Here is a 16,958-nt window from a genome sequence, read left to right on the forward strand (position 1 = left end):
AAACTATGTGTTCGTCAGCATTGTCGTTTCGTTGCTTTCCACTTATGGAATGTACACCGTTGTTTCCATCTTATACATGGACCCATGGCATATGTTGACGTGTTCCGTGCAATACTTCTTGATGATTCCATCGTACACTTGTACGTTGCAGATATTTGCCTTCTGTAATACCCATGATGTTTCCTGGGGTACTAAGGGAGACAATAATCCAAAGGAAGATAAGTTCAACCCAGTATATCATTGAAAAGAACGAAGAAGGAGAATTTGAGGCTGTGGTTGTTGATGTGAACATTGATGAGGTCTATCTCGATACATTATACAATATCAGGTCCAAGAGGTCGAACAAGAAGGTATTGTCTCGGAAGCCCGCCCCACCACCTATGGAGGGTGAAGACTATGCTAAAGATGTTCGTACCAAAGTGGTATTGATTTGGATGCTAGCCAACTTAATATTCATCATGACTATGTTACAGGTCTACAAGGCTGGCGAAACAGAAACGAATATCTACTTGGCTTTCATTCTTTGGACTGTTGCATTATTAGCGTTATTCCGTTCAGTGGGCTCCATCGGATACCTTTTACAAACTTTTGCTAGATTCTTAGTGGAGACGAAGAACAAGTGGTCGCATAGCAGGCAAGGCTACTCTGCTCCAGTAACTAATACCCTAAATTGAAATATATCAATTCGTCATGATTACTCCAGTTTGTAGCCGATATTCGCACGACGTTTTTGTGAGATGTCTTGATTCGGACTTTTCATATCACTAACATAAGCAATGGTTGCGTTAAATAGAAAGAGACCACAGAATGGCTACCTAATGGCTCTTCTGCTAAGAGACTCAAGGGTGTGACTTCCTCTTCCATTTTGAATTCTTATTCTTCGCTTCCAGATATCAATACTCGACTTCCTGGGAGAACACAACCTTTAGACATTTTTGTTTGGGGAACAGGGTCTATGTGTGAGTTGGGACTCGGTCCAGCAGCCAGCACCAAGGAGGTTAAACGTCCGCGATTAAATCCATATTTGACTAAGGAAAAACTTGGTAACGAGCTGATTGTGGATTTTGCTGCTGGAGGAATGCACACTTTAGTTCTTGATTCCGCAGGAAATGTGTGGTCATGGGGCGGAAACGACGGGGGAGTTTTGGGTAGAGACACCTCAGGTGCAGAGGTACTTAAAGATTTGGACAATGCTTCTGACTCTGATGATGAAGATGGCGACTTGAATGTAGCCGAATCGACTCCCGGTAAGGTGGAGGGCCTTCCTCCGATTGCTGATGCCAAGATTGTGCAACTAGCAGCAACCGACAACTTGAGTGCTCTACTCTATTCTAATGGTGATGTATACGCCTGGGGATCGTTCCGTTGTAATGAAGGTATTTTGGGATTTTTGAGAGATGAGATCAAGATACAAAGAAGCCCCATGAAGATTACTGGGTTGAAAAACATAGTTCAGCTAGCACCCGGTAAAGACCATTTGTTAGCATTGGATCTGAAAGGTATTGTTTATGCATGGGGTAACGGACAACAGTACCAACTAGGACGTAAGATTTTGGAGAGACATCGTTACAAGACTTTGGAGCCTCACGCTATGGCTTTAACAAACATCAAATACATTGCCAGTGGTGACTTTCACTGTTTTGCAATTGACCATGATGATAGAGTGTATACTTGGGGGCTTAATCAGTTTGGACAGTGTGGATTCACGAACGAAAACGGAGAACTTGAAGACGGTTCATTGGTTTCTAAGCCAACGGTGATTGAAAAATTAAGCAATTTGAATATTCAAGAGATAGCTGCTGGAGAACACCATTCGATGGCATTGACAGCAAGCGGAGACGTTTATACGTGGGGCAGGTACGACATGAAGGAAGTTGGAATTCCTCAGGACAAGTTGCCAGAGTCTACCTTCAAAGATGCGCATGGGAAAGTCAGAGCAGTTCCAGTTCCCACAAAGCTCCAGGTTGGAGCTAAAGGTGAGAATGGCGTGAAATTTAAAACAGTGGGATGTGGGTCTCATCATTCCTTTTCTGTGACCGACGATGGAATGGTATATGCTTGGGGATTTGCTGATACTTATGCTCTAGGTCTAGGCCCAGTCGAATCTGACGTTGAGGTGCCAACTCGCATTGTGAACACTGCTACCAAACACGAGGACATTCAGTTAATCGCAGGTGGAGGACAATTCTCCATCAGTGGAGGAATTAAAATTGATGATGAAGATAAAGCGGAAGACCGTTTAGAGAAGTACGAGGAGTTGGAGGGTTAGTAGATTGTACTATATAAAAGTAATTGAGGATTTGTCTTTGACGTTGAAGGTGAAGGTACTGCTTCAAGGCACTCTACCCATGCATATGGTAAAAATATTAAATTTGATATTTGACCGAAATAAACTACAATACGACTTCGTGGCCAAGCTGGTTAAGGCGTGCGACTGTTAATCGCAAGATCGAGAGTTCAATCCTCTCCGAGGTCGTTTTTTTTTGGTTAGTCGCACCAACTTTTGATTTCGCGTGAACAAGCAATTTTTAACTTCCAGTTTCGAGCCTATTTTGCACCATGTACGCAGCTGTTGCCAAGGGACAGCCTCAGGTGCCCCATGCACCTCAGGTTCCTCAGGAGCAGAATAATCAGAAAAATAGAGCATTAAACGACGAACAAATATATCAATGGCTCTCTGAATTAGTGAGAGGCACGAATAGAGAAAGAGCACTTTTGGAGTTAGGCAAGAAGAGAGAACAGTACGATGACTTGGCATTAGTCTTGTGGAATTCTTTTGGAGTTATGACGGTCTTGCTTGAGGAAATAGTCTCGGTGTATCCATTTTTAAATCCACCTGTGCTCACGGCTTCTGTCTCCAACAGAGTTTGCAATGCGTTGGCCTTGCTTCAATGCGTTGCCTCAAATGTGCAGACCCGGGGCCTTTTCCTAAGTGCTAACTTTCCCCTTTACTTGTACCCTTTTCTTTCAACGAATTCAAGACAACGGTCATTTGAATATCTTCGTTTGACAAGCTTAGGAGTCATTGGCGCCTTGGTCAAAAATGATACCCCCGAAGTCATCAACTTTCTTCTCACGACGGAGATTGTACCGTTGTGTCTCAACATCATGGAAATCTCATCAGAACTCTCGAAAACTGTGGCAATCTTTATCTTGCAGAAAATTTTACTCGACGATCAAGGCCTATCCTACATTTGTACTACCTACGAACGATTTCATACTGTTGCTTCTGTTTTATCCAAAATGATTGATCAGCTTAGCCTCAACACCAATGTTCAATCCCAAGCCCCACAGCAGTCCTCCAACAGTTCTGGAAGACTTTTGAAGCATGTTGTCAGGTGCTACATGCGGCTCTCTGATAACCTCGAGGCAAGAAAAGCTTTAGCCACAATACTTCCCGAACCGTTGCGGGATGGCACTTTCTCATCTATACTACAAGATGATGTAGCCACGAAACGCTGCTTGGCTCAGCTTTTGTCCAACATCAATGACCAGAGGTGACTTCCAGTCGCTTCGTGGTTTTTATGTATTATAAGTCCATAGATGTGCGCGGTTCGATCCTTCGCATTATCCCCTCGAGTCGCGCTCTCAATATTACACACTTAGATTTTCTTATCTAACAATTATTCTCGCCTTGCCGCTAATAAAATGGGCCATCAATTTACTCATTCTAATTCAAAGAGGCGTGCCTCGGTGGTTCACGGCTCCGTTGGAAAAGCTGGGCTTTTTCTTCCACAAGATTTCATCCACAATCGAAATATTAGAGACGAAGAGTCGACCTCTGAAGCTCGAAATACTTTGCCCCAAGAGACCAGCCCTTTGCTTGCTGTAGGTGACGACGGTCCCAAAGGGAGGCGTCATCTGCTGTATGACCATGATATACTCGAGCAGGAGAGGGACTTGTTAAAGTACAGTCATTACCCAATGAACGATGGAGAGACTGATGGGGAAATTGTTGCCTCTTTCGAAGACGCCGTACTTGCCCACAGAATATCCACCAATACCTGGATCGAATTTGTGGCACTCATAAAATCGGCATTACCACTTGTAGTAACATTCTTGCTCGAAAGTTCCTTTCCAACTGTTTCCGTATTCAGCGTCGGACATTTGGGAGCCACAGAGCTTGCAGCAGCTTCATTGGGCTCCATGACTGCCAATATTTCTGGTTATGCTACTATTCAGGGAATTGCTACAGCTCTTGATACATTATGCCCTCAGGCTTTTGGTGCATCTAAATACCATTTGGTGGGATCGTATGTTCAAAAGTGTATTGCGCTAACAACCGTTGTCATGGTGCCTATACTCCTCATATGGACCTTTGTGGGTTACGAGCTTGTAAGGCTTATAGTGCCCGATGAAAGCACTGCTAAATTGGCTTCGTCCTACTTGCTTTATATTGCCCCTGGTATACCGGCGTACATCCTATTTGAGAGTGGAAAGCGTTATTTACAAGCGCAAGGCATTTATCACATTTCAACTTATGTGCTCTTCGTCTGTGCACCACTCAACGCATTCATGAACATATTACTTGTTAAACACATCGGCTATCTTGGTGCCCCGATAGCGGTGGCCATTAACTATTGGTTAATGTGCCTCGGTCTCTTCTTCTCTACGCTCTACTTGGTTAAGCCTGAGAATACTCCGTCTGGCCACCACCCCTTGGTGTGTTGGAATGGTCTCAACATTACTGACGCATTTTCAGGTTGGACTCGGCTACTTCCATTAGCCATCCCCGGGCTTATTATGTTGGAAGCCGAATTTCTTTACTTCGAATTCATGACTTTAATGGCTTCTTATCTCGGTACAGTTCCTTTGGCCGCGCAATCAATTGGCTCCACCGTAGCTGCATTGACATATCAAATACCTTACGCCATTGGAATTGCGGGCTCCACGAGAATTGCAAACTTTTTAGGTGCTGGATTACCCGATGCGGCCAAGCTTTCAACGAAGGTTTCTTTATCCTTTGGAACGTCTACATCAGTGACTAGTTTTGTTTTCCTATACATCTTTAGGCGTCATATTGCTTTACTTTTCACTCTGGATGAAAGAGTCATTCTGACCTTGACCAAGGTTATGTGGCTCATTGCTTTGATGCAAGTTTCAGATGGAATGAACGCCAATTCAGCAGGGTGTCTCAGAGGTCAGGGAAGAACAAAAATAGGTGGTATCGTGAACTTTGTATCATACTACATCGTCGGTCTTCCTTTGTCATACTATCTTGCATTTCATTCGGGAATCAAGGGAAAGCTTGATGGCCTTTGGATTGGGTGTTTGTTAGCCTTGACTATAATCGGTGTTGTTCAAAGTTATTATGCTTTGGCCGCTAACTATCCAAAACTTTGCAGAGAGGTCACCCAAAGAGTGTCTAATGATGCTCGCTAGAAATACGTTAAGACCTTTACGATAGCAGTATATACCTTCTACAAATGTAAAATAATGAAAGCGACCCTAAAATGCTTCCATCATCAACGAGTCTTTAGCTACCTCACCCGTAACCCTTGATTGGCCAGCAAGTAATTCTCTTCTTATCTCTGGGCCTATAGCATGATGAAACTGCTGTCTAACTGTTTCCAACAAAAAATCTCGTTGGTCATCTGTTATATCATTCTTGTACCTTTGAGCAAATGCCAAGAAAGCTTTATGCCATACAACTGGGAGCTTGGGAAGCTTTCCATTGTTGTCATCTAGATCCATTTCATTAGGGTTTTGGGCTGCTTTCCGAAATCTCATGAAGTAAAAGACCAACTCATCTAAAGTCTGATAAGGAAGAGCATACTTTTTCTCGATTAAAACACGAATGAACACAATGGTAGCTGGAGTGAAATCACGTTGCAAAAGCTGAGCTAATGCAACTGACGAATGCAATACGGGCACAGAAACCTTTGCCAACACCGATGCAGTGATGGTCGCTTCTCTGACTGTGCAATGAGAGTCGACTAAAGGAAGAAGAAACCCTTTGAAGAATGCACCAGGTTTGTAAAGTGATTTCTTTATAGCACGATACAAATGGTAGTTTAAGGTGTGGTCCTCGGAGTCTTCGATCGACGTTCTCACTCTTTCAAGCAAGACTTGTTCAATGAACTTTTGTGCCTCGTTCGCTTGCAAATTGGAAACGAACAACTTGGTTGCCTCGTATACGGCATGTGGTGTCCATCCTTCTGGATTGGTCACGAAGAGAACATCTTCCCAGTTGCGTAAGGTGGGAAGAACTTTGAAAAGCTTGGGAAGTTTGCCATGCTTATAGGTAGATAAAATTTGACCAACTTTCTCATATGCAACGAAGACCTTTGGTGGTAATAAGACAGCATCTTGTCGGCTCTCTGCTTCCTTCTTTTCAGCCTTCTCCTCGAGCTTGGCCATGATCTTGTCTGCAAGATTGATAGTGCCGTTATTACTTGCCCCACCATTAAAATATTTTTCGAACAATTCAGCGCTGCTTTCGTCTATGTTAACTTCTTCTTCCTCGATCTCTTCGAAGTCCTCCTCTTCTTGAGCTTCGAAATCAGAGTACTCTTCATCATCCAGTCCCTCGTCCAGTTCATGGGATCGCCATTCTTGACTGAAGGTTTTTGAACTCTCATTCGTGTTTACTGCTTCGTCTTCTTGTTCGATTTCGGCCTGTTGCTCTCTGGCTAATTGTAAGATCCTCCTGGACGATGCTGCATCGATGAAGTCTTCTGCATCATTTTCGGATTGGTTTTTTGCCTTTCCTCTCGTATGTTCCCTCAAAGTTCCTCCCTGAGATGATATATCCTTCATCAAAGGATTGTGCCTCTGCTTCTTTATGGACTCATTTCTTATTTTACCCATTTTGAATTTTTGTCAATATTGCAACTTCGAGATGAGGTCTAGTTCAAAAAAAAAATTGGTGCACGGCTGGGTGGTTGCAAATTGAAAGCCTTGAGTATTGTATGTCAAATACCTAAAATTCTATTTCTGATAATTAATATTACACTGGCGCTTACAAAGCCCAACTCTTGCGTCACTCATTAATTATGTATATAGGTTAATTGAGCAGAACGTCTCAAATACCTATATCGTGATCCTTGTCTATACGCACTAATAACTTGGAGTAGACTAGTTCTTCGCCCAAAGGATCATTGATAGGTAAATATCGATAGCCATCTTTAATACAGCCGACTCGAAGCACTATTATTCCTAGTGGCTGGATATCCTCCTTTCCTGTTGCGCTCAGCGAAGAGTTGACGACTATTCTGAGAAATGCTAAATCATTCTCTGCGGACATGATACAACTAAACTGCTCGTTCCAAATCGGATTGAAGCCATTAGCCGCAATTATCAGTGTACTTGGCTCTTGGCTTTCACCATCCCACTGAATTAATGAGCAGCCGTGCATTTCAACGGAGACGAATGGGTTGGTTGCGGCATTTGATCCTTTACTCTTAGGTAGCTGAAGAGCGCTAATGATCTTCAACGAAAATCTCATCAAGGGTCGCTGTACCAACTCTGGTTTGCGTTTCTTAGAGAGAGGTGACCTAAGAGACTTGGGTTTCAAAGCGTATCCAGTTCCTCCACAACTCTGAAACAATGCTTCATTAATCTGTTGGCCAACATCGTAAGTCTGCCAGTTACTGGCTACCATTTGTACTCCATAGTTCCATTGAGTTATAGGATTAAAATTCGATGATCCAATTCTCATCTTCGAAGGATATACTCTCATCAAGAATTTACGATTATGCTTGGCAAGTGAAAGTCGCTTTTCTTCGTCACTCAACAACGAGTTGAAGCTTTTTTCACTGAGTGAAATACAGTGGTTGAACGTCTTCGACTCGGGAAGCGAAAAATTCCGAAATTTGATACCCTGAATATAGATCGCAAGATCACTCAACTCCGTCACAATTTTTGTCAGTTCAGACCTCCGTCGTATTGAAAAAGAGTCACGTCTTTGAGCAGCACCACTATCTTCACTGAACGATGTACTAGTCGTAGAAGTTGAGAGTGCACTTTGGCCATCCTGAGAAACTGAATATGTTCGTGCACTGGTTCTCTTGACCTTGAGAAGTATCTTGCTTCTCAATTTGCGAGGACTGGGTAGCACACAATCATTGTCTAGCATGTCGGTGACCAACGATTCGCCTAGGATATCCTTGAGCAACTTCTTGATTTTTAGCTGATTCTCCGCATTGCAGTGTACTTCCAAGCTTAATATGACGGGCCAGCTCGACGAACTAAATGCATATTTTTTAACAGTCAGTAATACGTTCTTTAAGGAAATCGATGACGTGAAGGAGCGACCATGGTTAACAATTGGGCCCTTAATTCCTTCGCTTTCATTGTTGTCTAGATCGCCATCAATTGACATACCATCCCAGATGTCTATCTCAACACATTTGCAACCACGTTGGAAAGCTCTTATATAACCATCAATTGAAGAGTCCCCGACGAATTGCCTTCCAATGAGATAGGTGTTATGTGATGAGGATATGAAATAGTCATTGAGGGGATGATCAAAGTAATCGTCACTGAAATCATTTTTGAATATTGTTGAATATTTTGAAAGCAAAAATGCATTGAAGCTCTCTTTTGTCCAAATCAGCCTGTCTTCCCTCTTACTGAAACGCACAAATAGTTTTCTTAGATGCTCTTCATTGTGTTCCTCTTTCTGTATTTCTATCATGAAGGTGCAAAATTTATCAAAATCAATTGTTGACAGAGAAGAAAAGCATGCTTCCCAAATATGTGAAATGTCATCTCGTCGCTTGATAATTGAAACAAATTCTTTAAAACCTTCAAAGCTGAGTCCCTTAGGCTCAGAGCTTGTAGCTACTCTCGTTATCACGTTGTCGAAGACGTCTTTAAGAAAAGCTTCGTCGAGGTTGATATTTAGTCTCCTCGAATACTTTAGTATGTCTTCCAAATATAGTAGCTCTCTCACTTCTTTCACTGGTCCTTCCAGCTGTGGAGTGGAAAGAAGAGATTCTCGTAATTCCGTTATGTTGTCGGCCCCAAGTAGAAAGTTGTTTGTCAACGCTTCCCTCACTCTCCTCAAGGTGTCTATTATGCCAGAGAGTCGTTTAAAATCGCGTTCTGTGTCTGTAATCAAATGCAAAGTCTTAAGTTTATCTTTTTTCATGTCCAAGTAGCAAATTGTTAGCCATTGGTTTTCAAACTCTTTGGAAATGTGTAGTTCTTCTCGGTAGCTAGTTGCATCAGCCTGTAATGAGACCCACTTGATGCAAGTAATCGGTAACTCGTGGACCTTATTGTTGTGAGCGGATGCTGTGTTCAAAAGCTTTTGAAAACCTGATATTCCATTAGATGAAGATGCTTTTGCGGTTATTTTCCACTGTATTTTGAATTCACTGGGATCAACCTGAAGTAAGATTCTCTTTCGAGACTTTTGGGAAACTTTCAAGAGGGGAAGTCCTCCATGCAAAAATGGTGTGATAGACCTGTAGCGCTCCATCGCTCTATGGAGTTCTGAACTAGTATGTTCTTTGTCCTCTAACCTCATTTCTTCTAACCTATCATTTAGACTAGAGAATGTCGAAGATTCGCTTACAATTGTAAGATCACTATTATCCTTACTTGTTACCAAATCTTTAATGGTGCCTTTAGTAACGACACAATCACTCATTCCATTGAAAGATCCCTTGGTCTCATTGGCCCTTAAATTGATCAATTGGTTAGGAAGATTTGAATAAACAGGTAGCAACCCCGCTCGCTGCTTCGAGGATGATGGTACGTACATCATTTCCACATCTGCTGCATTGCCTTCACCATCAGATTCGGTAGTATATTCTCCATTGGGCTTGCCAGGTAGCATCATTTCATGTCATTGAGGAATTTACTAAATTTCGCAAAATCTCAATTTAGTTTTTATTTAGCGAGCCATGTTCTATAAATAATTTGACTCAAATATCGAATCGAGATTCTAATCTAACATCCATACCTGCCTTTTCTTGTAAATATTCCTTAACGTCATTTACTTTGTATTCCTCCCGATGAAAAAGACCAGCGCCCAATGCTGCATCAACATTGCAATCAAGCTCGAACACTTCTTGAAAATGCTTGGGATTTCCAGCACCAGAGCTAGCGATAACAGGAATTGATACGGCTCTCTTAACCTGGTTGATAAGCTCAAAGTTGAACCCTTTGTTCGATCCATCGTGGTCGATGGAATTCAATAATATTTCACCTGCTCCCAAATCCTCGCAAGCTATGCAGAGTTCTACCGCACCCAAATCATGAACCTTTCTTCCACCTTGAGAGGTAACCTGATAATAGCAAAAACGCTCACCATTTGGACCATACTTTGACCCGTCGGTAATTTCCACAACTTGCATCGTTGTATCTGATGGCGACAGAACGTACCGGCGTTTGGGATCAACGGAAATAACAACCGCTTGATTGCCGAAGGTAGCAGAAATTCTCTCTATAGACGAATCACCGGACTTCACGCCTTTGTTCTGGTAGTACTTTTCTGCGATAGTGACCGCATCTGAGCCGATGCTTACCTTGTCAGCACCAGATCTGAAGTAAAGATCTGCTACCTTTTCAGCGGGCACGAGCAGGCCAGTTTCTGGGTCAGTCATATCCTTTATTCCACCGCCCACAGTAAGAGGTACGAAAATCTCTTTTGCTGCTAGTTTCAATACTTCTAACATCGGAAGATCTTTGATAGGAGAATTTCTGAAAGAAGTGATGTTCAAGAATGTAACCTCGTCAGCCCCCTGTCTGTAATAACGTGTGGCTAATTCCACTGGCTTTCCCAAATTCCTTACGCTGTTCCCTTCGCCACTGCTTTCTCGCACGTTATATTGGTCCCCTTTTGTGACAACCAAGTCACCCTCGTCATTTGTTCGTACATCTAGACAAGCGATTATACGTCTGGTAACACCACTCAACGATGAAACTATTGCCTTTTCCCCCTTTTGTACTTGGGATTGTACGTTTTGCTCGAAGACCTTGCCAGTCAAAAAGGATTTCAAGACTTGAAGTCCAGCAATTCCTGATTTCTCAGGATGAAACTGGGTTGCAAAAAAATTTTCAAAAGCCATGGCAGCGACAAATTTCTCCGTGCCATACCTAGCAAAGGCAAAGTTCCATCCCTCAGACTGAGCTTTTTCAATTAGGCTTCTGTTCTCTTCACTGTTAATGATTGCGGCATAAGAGTGAACAAAGTAATACTTATTCACTGTGTTCATGCCATAGTAAGCTTCGTCAGCAGCCAACTGTTTGCCTTGAATATTGATTTCATTTACGGAGTTCCATCCAATATGTGGAACTGCTTTTTTCAACCCTTTCAGCTCAAATATAGGATCTGAAGAAGCAAACTTTTGGAGCTTCATATTCATGTAGCCCAATCCACGGTAATCACTCACTCCCTCTTCACTTTCACTAAAAAATACTTGCAAGCCGACACATATTCCCATTAGGGGACGTCCACTTCTAATGTACTCCCTGATTGGAGTCAATAAGTCTCTTAAGTGGACCTGTTTGACAAAATGATCGAAATTACCTACTCCAGGAAACACCAATTTTTCTATTTCTGAGTTTTTCTGCTCGAATTCAGACCCATTGTGGATGTATTCTACTTCATAATCGCCTATGTACTTGATAGCATTGGTTAGAGACTGCAAGTTTCCACTTTCAACGTCAATAACGTGTATTAAGTGAGGCATTATTGTACGAGATGAATGAGAAATGATTTATTCAAATGAGTCAGTGTGTATATGCAGGGTACGAGAATTTGCCAATGGTCTATGAAGTAGTTCTTTTCTCGGCCCTAATGTGCACTAATTGATTCAAATTCGTGTTAGGTTTCAGTTTTTCTTCCACCTCTGAGTCCCTGACATTCACGCAAAAGTCGTCAATCCTGCCAAAAATATCGTATAATACAAGTCCCAAATGCTTCATAAGAAAGTCTGTGACTTCGTTATTCCGATTCAATAAGGCCACCGAGTACGACACATTGTCAGCACCGAATAATTTCACAAGCTCTTGCATCACCACTGTAATGAAATGGGGAATAATATCGTACAATTGCGTTAGGTCTAAGTCACCGTACATCTCACAACTGAAAAGGTCCAAAGTTCCTTTTCCGAATTGAAATACGGACAATTCAAGTGATCCCCCAGGTTTTAAGATTCTGAAAAACTCACCCAAAACAACTTTAAAATTCTTCGGTGTAAGTTGTAGGGCTAGGTCTCTTGATTGGATGATGTCGAATGTGTTAGAAGGTATGGATGCGAGTGACAGTGGGTAATATTGAAAATTGAATGGCTGGAGGTCGTCTGCCCCACCATTTGATTTATCACCCTTAGAACGCACATCTTGAACTAGCTCGACTAAATTTTTGGGAGTATAGTGTTGGAAGGTCTTGAAGTCTTCTATACTCAAATGTTGAAGGTACGACTTGTAGAAGTTCTCGTCATCGATTTCATAGTTCCAATACTCCTGCTCGTTGCGAGCGGTACCGTAATTGACATAAAAATCGGGGACCTCGTTGCAAATGCTCATCTGATATACTCGTGCGAAGGGAATTGATAGAGACAAATGCCAAGTATACTGTGAGCTGTAGAAGTTGTTGTAAAGTAACACCTTTGGCGACCTCGTATTCCTGTCGTTAACTTGAGCTTTATACATCTCAAATATACGACGAACACTTCTGCTCTCGATGAGATAGTTATTGTTCAACTTGGATAGGATGTGAATGTGATACTTTTCTAGTAAGACAAACTCATAGGAAACTTTCGTAACCATGTTCAAAATAGCTTGCGTGCCACTTGTGCCGATATCTGAACCCAATTCCTCTCGTTTCAACAGTTCCAAGCTCCTTTGGATATTACTGATACATTCCTTATACTCGTAGTGTGCCCTTTGAAATTCATTCAATCGTGTTTCCGAGGAGGGCAACGTGCTAGGAAGACTGAAGGAGTATCTCACATAATTGATATAATTCAATTGAATAAGTTCTTCGCAGTTGATCATTGGAGACCTATTAGGGTCTTCTGCAGTAACTTGTCTTAAAATGCGCCGCACAAGATTACGAGCTCGAAGTAATTGAAACGAGAGGTGCGCTTCATAATGATGCATGTCCCTGAAATTCTGGGCTTCATTAGAATGGTGCCAATCGACAGCTATCAGGTGTTCTTTGATGAATTTCAGCAAACAATGGTTCCGAACAGATGCGAAGTTTACGGGATCAGAGACGTGATGGTCTTTCAAAAACTCAATGAAGTTCTGATACCTTTGTATTTGAAATGCTGGGTTGAGGAACGAGCGATTGACCAGTTCAATGGAATTCATGATGGATAAATCTGTGATTGGGATGTAGTCGGGGAGAGTCGGACTGAGGTCGACTTTTGTGGAGGGGCTTAAAACGTGTGCAAAAACTAATGATGATGAACTTCTCTTTTGTTTGAGATCCAGGGGTCTATTGGGGATCATACTTTCTACCTCAACGGATGGGGGAGTAGCCGTGGGGGAGGACCTTGCCAGCAGGTACGATTGATACGAAGTCATTGAACTGTTTCTACGGAACACCTTTCGTAAACTTGAAGGAACAGAAGATCCCGACACAGTCGAGTACGTTGAGCCTGAGCGGTGTTTGTCATTGGAAGCATCATTCGGCGTGGCTATGGGGCTCTTGTCTGAGTCCAGCCTTTTTGTTGATGGGGAGGTGCGGGAATCGGATGGAGAATTAGACGAGACTACGGGTGTCGGTACAACAATTTCGCTGGGAGCCGTCTCTTTTAGTTTCTGGAGTGAATGAGAGAGCTCTTTGGAATCAACACCATTGTAAGGTCCCGCCGATTTTACGTCGTCATTACTTGTTTTGACTGATTGTGCACTTGAATGTGTACTGGCTGCATCGTCTTCCTCCGCTTTTGTAGAACTCGCGGATGACTTTCCATGTTTTCGATGACGGCCGGAACTACTTGATGGTTTCTTCTTGAGCTTCTGCTGTGTCTGATACAGCATCGATGGGACGATGTAAAAACTCATCTTGAGCCGATCAGTTGATTATTACGATTGGCTCTCACTCCCGCTTTGCATATGTTTATGGGTGTTTGGAGTTTTTTACATTATTTTATCGGAGTGGCTCATCTGAGTTTCTAAAGATTAAACCTGAAGGACGAAATTGGGATGTACTGGCATTTTTTTATCTCATTGGGACTCAAATGCTTCATGGAAATTATACGCAACAATTTTTCTGCACGAAAGATGTGTATTTCCTTACAAAGGGCCCTGTTACATACTGCGATTACGTCAGATGGATAAGGCTGCACAAGTTATGTACGGTGTAACGGATGTGGAAATAACTTTTCTTATCCCCAGAGTTTATGCGATGAAACGGCTGTGCGGTCATGTGCCTTAGTGTGCAGTCAGTATCTTGCTGTTCTTCGACTTTGCTTTTATCGAATTTCATTCTCAACTATCGACAGCAAGATAGCAATTATGTATTTGGACGATATTTACAAGCGATACTATTACAACAACTACCGAAACAGAAATAGTAATTGGTATACTTACAGATGGTTACTTTGGCTCATCCTTGTCCCGGTTCTCTTCATTCTCGTGGCTCTCTTCTTTTTGAGAAGAAGAAGAAGAAGAAATCGTCAGGTAACTATGCAACCTAATAACCAATACTACGAGACTCAGCAAGCTGGAGGATACTACAATGGTCAGCAAGGTGGAAACTACGGCGATACCTCCACATATCCTCCCCAACAACCAGGTTATGGTGGAAGTGGCTCGTACCAACAAGGGTACAATAGAGAAGCAGAATACAATGTTAATGGTGATGACTTTTCTAGACCAGAAGGTCCACCTCCAGCTCATTACAAGGCATAGATGATACCTTACCCTTTATAATTGACTCGCGAAATAGTTATATATTGTTCACCTAATCTTTCTCATGTAGCACATTAATTTTTCGAATCTCTAAGTGGCAGGACGTCAATGTGACTATCGACCTTTTCGTCCGAGGAAGCCTGCCCCAGAGGAACTTCATATCCACCATAGGTAATGGTTTCAGGCTCAAGATTCGATTTGGGTCCCTTGTACCACTTGTGAGCATCGACCAAGAACCAGATGAGCGAAAGCAACATGGGGCCAAAAAAGACAAGTGCAGTCCAGTTCATCTCATCTAAAGTCAAGTCTTTACCTCTAACAGTAGGGAAACAAAGAATGGGAATCATCACCAAAACGAAGGCGCAAGTGACAAAGCCGATGGGTCTAGAAAACCTTCCCAAGTTCCAAGGTCCTGGACGAAAAGTCTTGTGAGCTACTGTAATCTTCAACGCAGTGGGAACTGTGAAGGAAACAAAACCTGCAATACCACCAACGGAGAAAATGGCACCAATTGCAACATCACCAGCAAACATAAGCAACAACAACAATTGTCCAAGCAACATGTTTATCCATACAGCATTGACTGGTGTTTGAGTGGTCTTGTTCACCAATTTCCAGTATCTTGATAATGGGAAAAGTCCATCTCTCGAGTAAGCGTAAGTGACACGCGAAGCCGCAAACATACAAGATCCACCCATGAAGAAAGAGGAGATGACTGTCATGGATGTTGCAACCACAACAAGTTTTCTGTTTGAGAAGATCTGTGACAAGTACAGGACGAACGGTTGTCCCAAGCCCTGTGGATCCTCAGCAATTGTGTCCAAATCGACTAGAGTATAGGCTATCGCCAACATAAAGACAAAGCCTATAGCACCTCCACAGGTTGCGGTGAGAGTAATAGCCCTGGGAACCGCTAACTCTGGTGATGCGCATTCCTCTGAGATGTGATAAGGGGAATCATACCCTGACATGGCCCAGATGACACCTAAGAAGGACATTAACATTGCAACTCCACTTGGGAATTCAGTTTGATTAGTTAAACTCCAAGCTGTTGCGTTTGAGTTGAACTTGGGAATATCTGGATACAATGCTTGTCTGTCATTGCCAGCAAGAATCATCACAAAGACAATCGTCAAGAAGATCATGTTCAAGATGGTACCCATATTGTTGAATCTGGCCAAAAACTTTGTTGGCATGGAGGATATGATTGCATGGGCTATTTGAATGCCAGTTGTAAGACCATAGATCTGGCCATTTGTTGCAGAGTATCCTGGACTGTTGTAACTGTGAAGTGCCAACATTAGGCAAGCACAACTGTAATTAACCGATGGGGCTGCAGTAATCTGACACATCCAGTTACTGAAGCATGTTAACCATGTAAGTATTGGGGCATACTTTGGCGGTGCGAGTTGCGACACTGCGTACGGAGTACCACTGCTACATGGCCAAACAGAAGCCACTTCCGCCATACTTAGGGCAACACTTGTGATGAACAAAATCGCCAATATCCACGGAATGGGAGACATTCCGATCACTAATTGTTGGTAATCGAAGCATGCAGCAATAGAGGGTAATAATCCCAAAACCGAGAACGAGACACAGAAAATCGACCATAAGCTGAACTCACGACGAAACTCTTGCTTGTATCCCAAAGCAAGGATAAGAGCTTCATCTTTAGTAACCTGATGATCCAAGTTGATGGTTACGTCCTTGTTTGATAGTATACTAGTAACATGAAAGTCATCGACGTGAACTTGCGAAACAATAGGGCTTAAGCCTTGTTCTGGTGTTTGCCTCTTCGAGTTCACTAATTGCATCCTTCTCTAAGTTTTAGCTGAAGCACCATACAATCTCGGGAAAGACCGTATTTGCGGGGTCTGTGGCCGCATCGGTATTTTTATATAATACCTAGAAGTAGAAGAGGCACACCATCAAGTTACACAAAAACCTTTCTTCGATAAGGGCCGCATGCAATTGCCGAATGCGTCGCACTGATAGCGAAAAAAAAGATTGCAGGACGGCGCTTCAGATCGGATCCAAAAGAGGAGAACCGCCAATCTCAAGTGTCAAGATTAGGCAGTTATAGTCAAGCCCTTAATCGTAAGAACCGAAACGGTCCCATTGGGTAACCGTAGTCG

At 42.6% G+C, this 16,958-nt stretch overlaps 10 protein-coding genes and 1 non-coding gene across 11 annotated transcripts; 6 read left to right on the forward strand and 5 right to left on the reverse strand. All coding sequences in view use genetic code 12, as the record gives it.

Moving 5' to 3' along the window:
• Positions 1–173: 173 nt before the first annotated feature.
• On the forward strand, positions 174–674 carry PGUG_00201 (uncharacterized protein; the record flags this gene model as incomplete). The annotated part of the gene is made up of 1 exon (XM_001486774.1): positions 174–674. The coding sequence occupies one exon, from the start codon at positions 174–176 to the stop codon at positions 672–674; it is 501 nt and encodes a 166-aa protein (XP_001486824.1).
• A 281-nt stretch (positions 675–955) lies between these two features.
• On the forward strand, positions 956–2,269 carry PGUG_00202 (Ran guanyl-nucleotide exchange factor; the record flags this gene model as incomplete). Its single annotated transcript, XM_001486775.1, has 1 exon — positions 956–2,269. The coding sequence occupies one exon, from the start codon at positions 956–958 to the stop codon at positions 2,267–2,269; it is 1,314 nt and encodes a 437-aa protein (XP_001486825.2).
• Positions 2,270–2,402: 133 nt separating this feature from the next.
• On the forward strand, positions 2,403–2,476 carry PGUG_05950. The gene has a single exon. It is a non-coding gene; the product is annotated as a tRNA-Asn (tRNA).
• Positions 2,477–2,559: 83 nt separating this feature from the next.
• Positions 2,560–3,501, forward strand: PGUG_00203 (CCR4-NOT core subunit; the record flags this gene model as incomplete). The annotated part of the gene is made up of 1 exon (XM_001486776.1): positions 2,560–3,501. The coding sequence occupies one exon, from the start codon at positions 2,560–2,562 to the stop codon at positions 3,499–3,501; it is 942 nt and encodes a 313-aa protein (XP_001486826.1).
• A 147-nt stretch (positions 3,502–3,648) lies between these two features.
• PGUG_00204 (uncharacterized protein) lies at positions 3,649–5,382 on the forward strand (the record flags this gene model as incomplete). The annotated part of the gene is made up of 1 exon (XM_001486777.1): positions 3,649–5,382. One exon carries the CDS (start codon positions 3,649–3,651, stop codon positions 5,380–5,382), a length of 1,734 nt encoding a protein of 577 aa, XP_001486827.2.
• A 66-nt stretch (positions 5,383–5,448) lies between these two features.
• ENP1 (snoRNA-binding rRNA-processing protein) lies at positions 5,449–6,810 on the reverse strand (the record flags this gene model as incomplete). Its single annotated transcript, XM_001486778.1, has 1 exon — positions 5,449–6,810. One exon carries the CDS (start codon positions 6,808–6,810, stop codon positions 5,449–5,451), a length of 1,362 nt encoding a protein of 453 aa, XP_001486828.2.
• Positions 6,811–7,024: 214 nt separating this feature from the next.
• Positions 7,025–9,790, reverse strand: PLC1 (phosphatidylinositol phospholipase C; the record flags this gene model as incomplete). Its single annotated transcript, XM_001486779.1, has 1 exon — positions 7,025–9,790. The coding sequence occupies one exon, from the start codon at positions 9,788–9,790 to the stop codon at positions 7,025–7,027; it is 2,766 nt and encodes a 921-aa protein (XP_001486829.2).
• Positions 9,791–9,875: 85 nt separating this feature from the next.
• Positions 9,876–11,645, reverse strand: HIS7 (imidazoleglycerol-phosphate synthase; the record flags this gene model as incomplete). The annotated part of the gene is made up of 1 exon (XM_001486780.1): positions 9,876–11,645. The coding sequence occupies one exon, from the start codon at positions 11,643–11,645 to the stop codon at positions 9,876–9,878; it is 1,770 nt and encodes a 589-aa protein (XP_001486830.2).
• Positions 11,646–11,724: 79 nt separating this feature from the next.
• PGUG_00208 (uncharacterized protein) lies at positions 11,725–13,971 on the reverse strand (the record flags this gene model as incomplete). The annotated part of the gene is made up of 1 exon (XM_001486781.1): positions 11,725–13,971. The coding sequence occupies one exon, from the start codon at positions 13,969–13,971 to the stop codon at positions 11,725–11,727; it is 2,247 nt and encodes a 748-aa protein (XP_001486831.2).
• A 453-nt stretch (positions 13,972–14,424) lies between these two features.
• PGUG_00209 (uncharacterized protein) lies at positions 14,425–14,820 on the forward strand (the record flags this gene model as incomplete). The annotated part of the gene is made up of 1 exon (XM_001486782.1): positions 14,425–14,820. One exon carries the CDS (start codon positions 14,425–14,427, stop codon positions 14,818–14,820), a length of 396 nt encoding a protein of 131 aa, XP_001486832.1.
• A 74-nt stretch (positions 14,821–14,894) lies between these two features.
• Positions 14,895–16,637, reverse strand: GPT1 (Gpt1p; the record flags this gene model as incomplete). Its single annotated transcript, XM_001486783.1, has 1 exon — positions 14,895–16,637. The coding sequence occupies one exon, from the start codon at positions 16,635–16,637 to the stop codon at positions 14,895–14,897; it is 1,743 nt and encodes a 580-aa protein (XP_001486833.2).
• Positions 16,638–16,958: the final 321 nt, after the last annotated feature.

The sequence above is a fragment of the Meyerozyma guilliermondii genome, genomic scaffold, assembly GCF_000149425.1.
Source record: "Meyerozyma guilliermondii ATCC 6260 scaffold_1 genomic scaffold, whole genome shotgun sequence".
Classification (NCBI taxonomy): domain Eukaryota; kingdom Fungi; phylum Ascomycota; class Pichiomycetes; order Serinales; family Debaryomycetaceae; genus Meyerozyma; species Meyerozyma guilliermondii.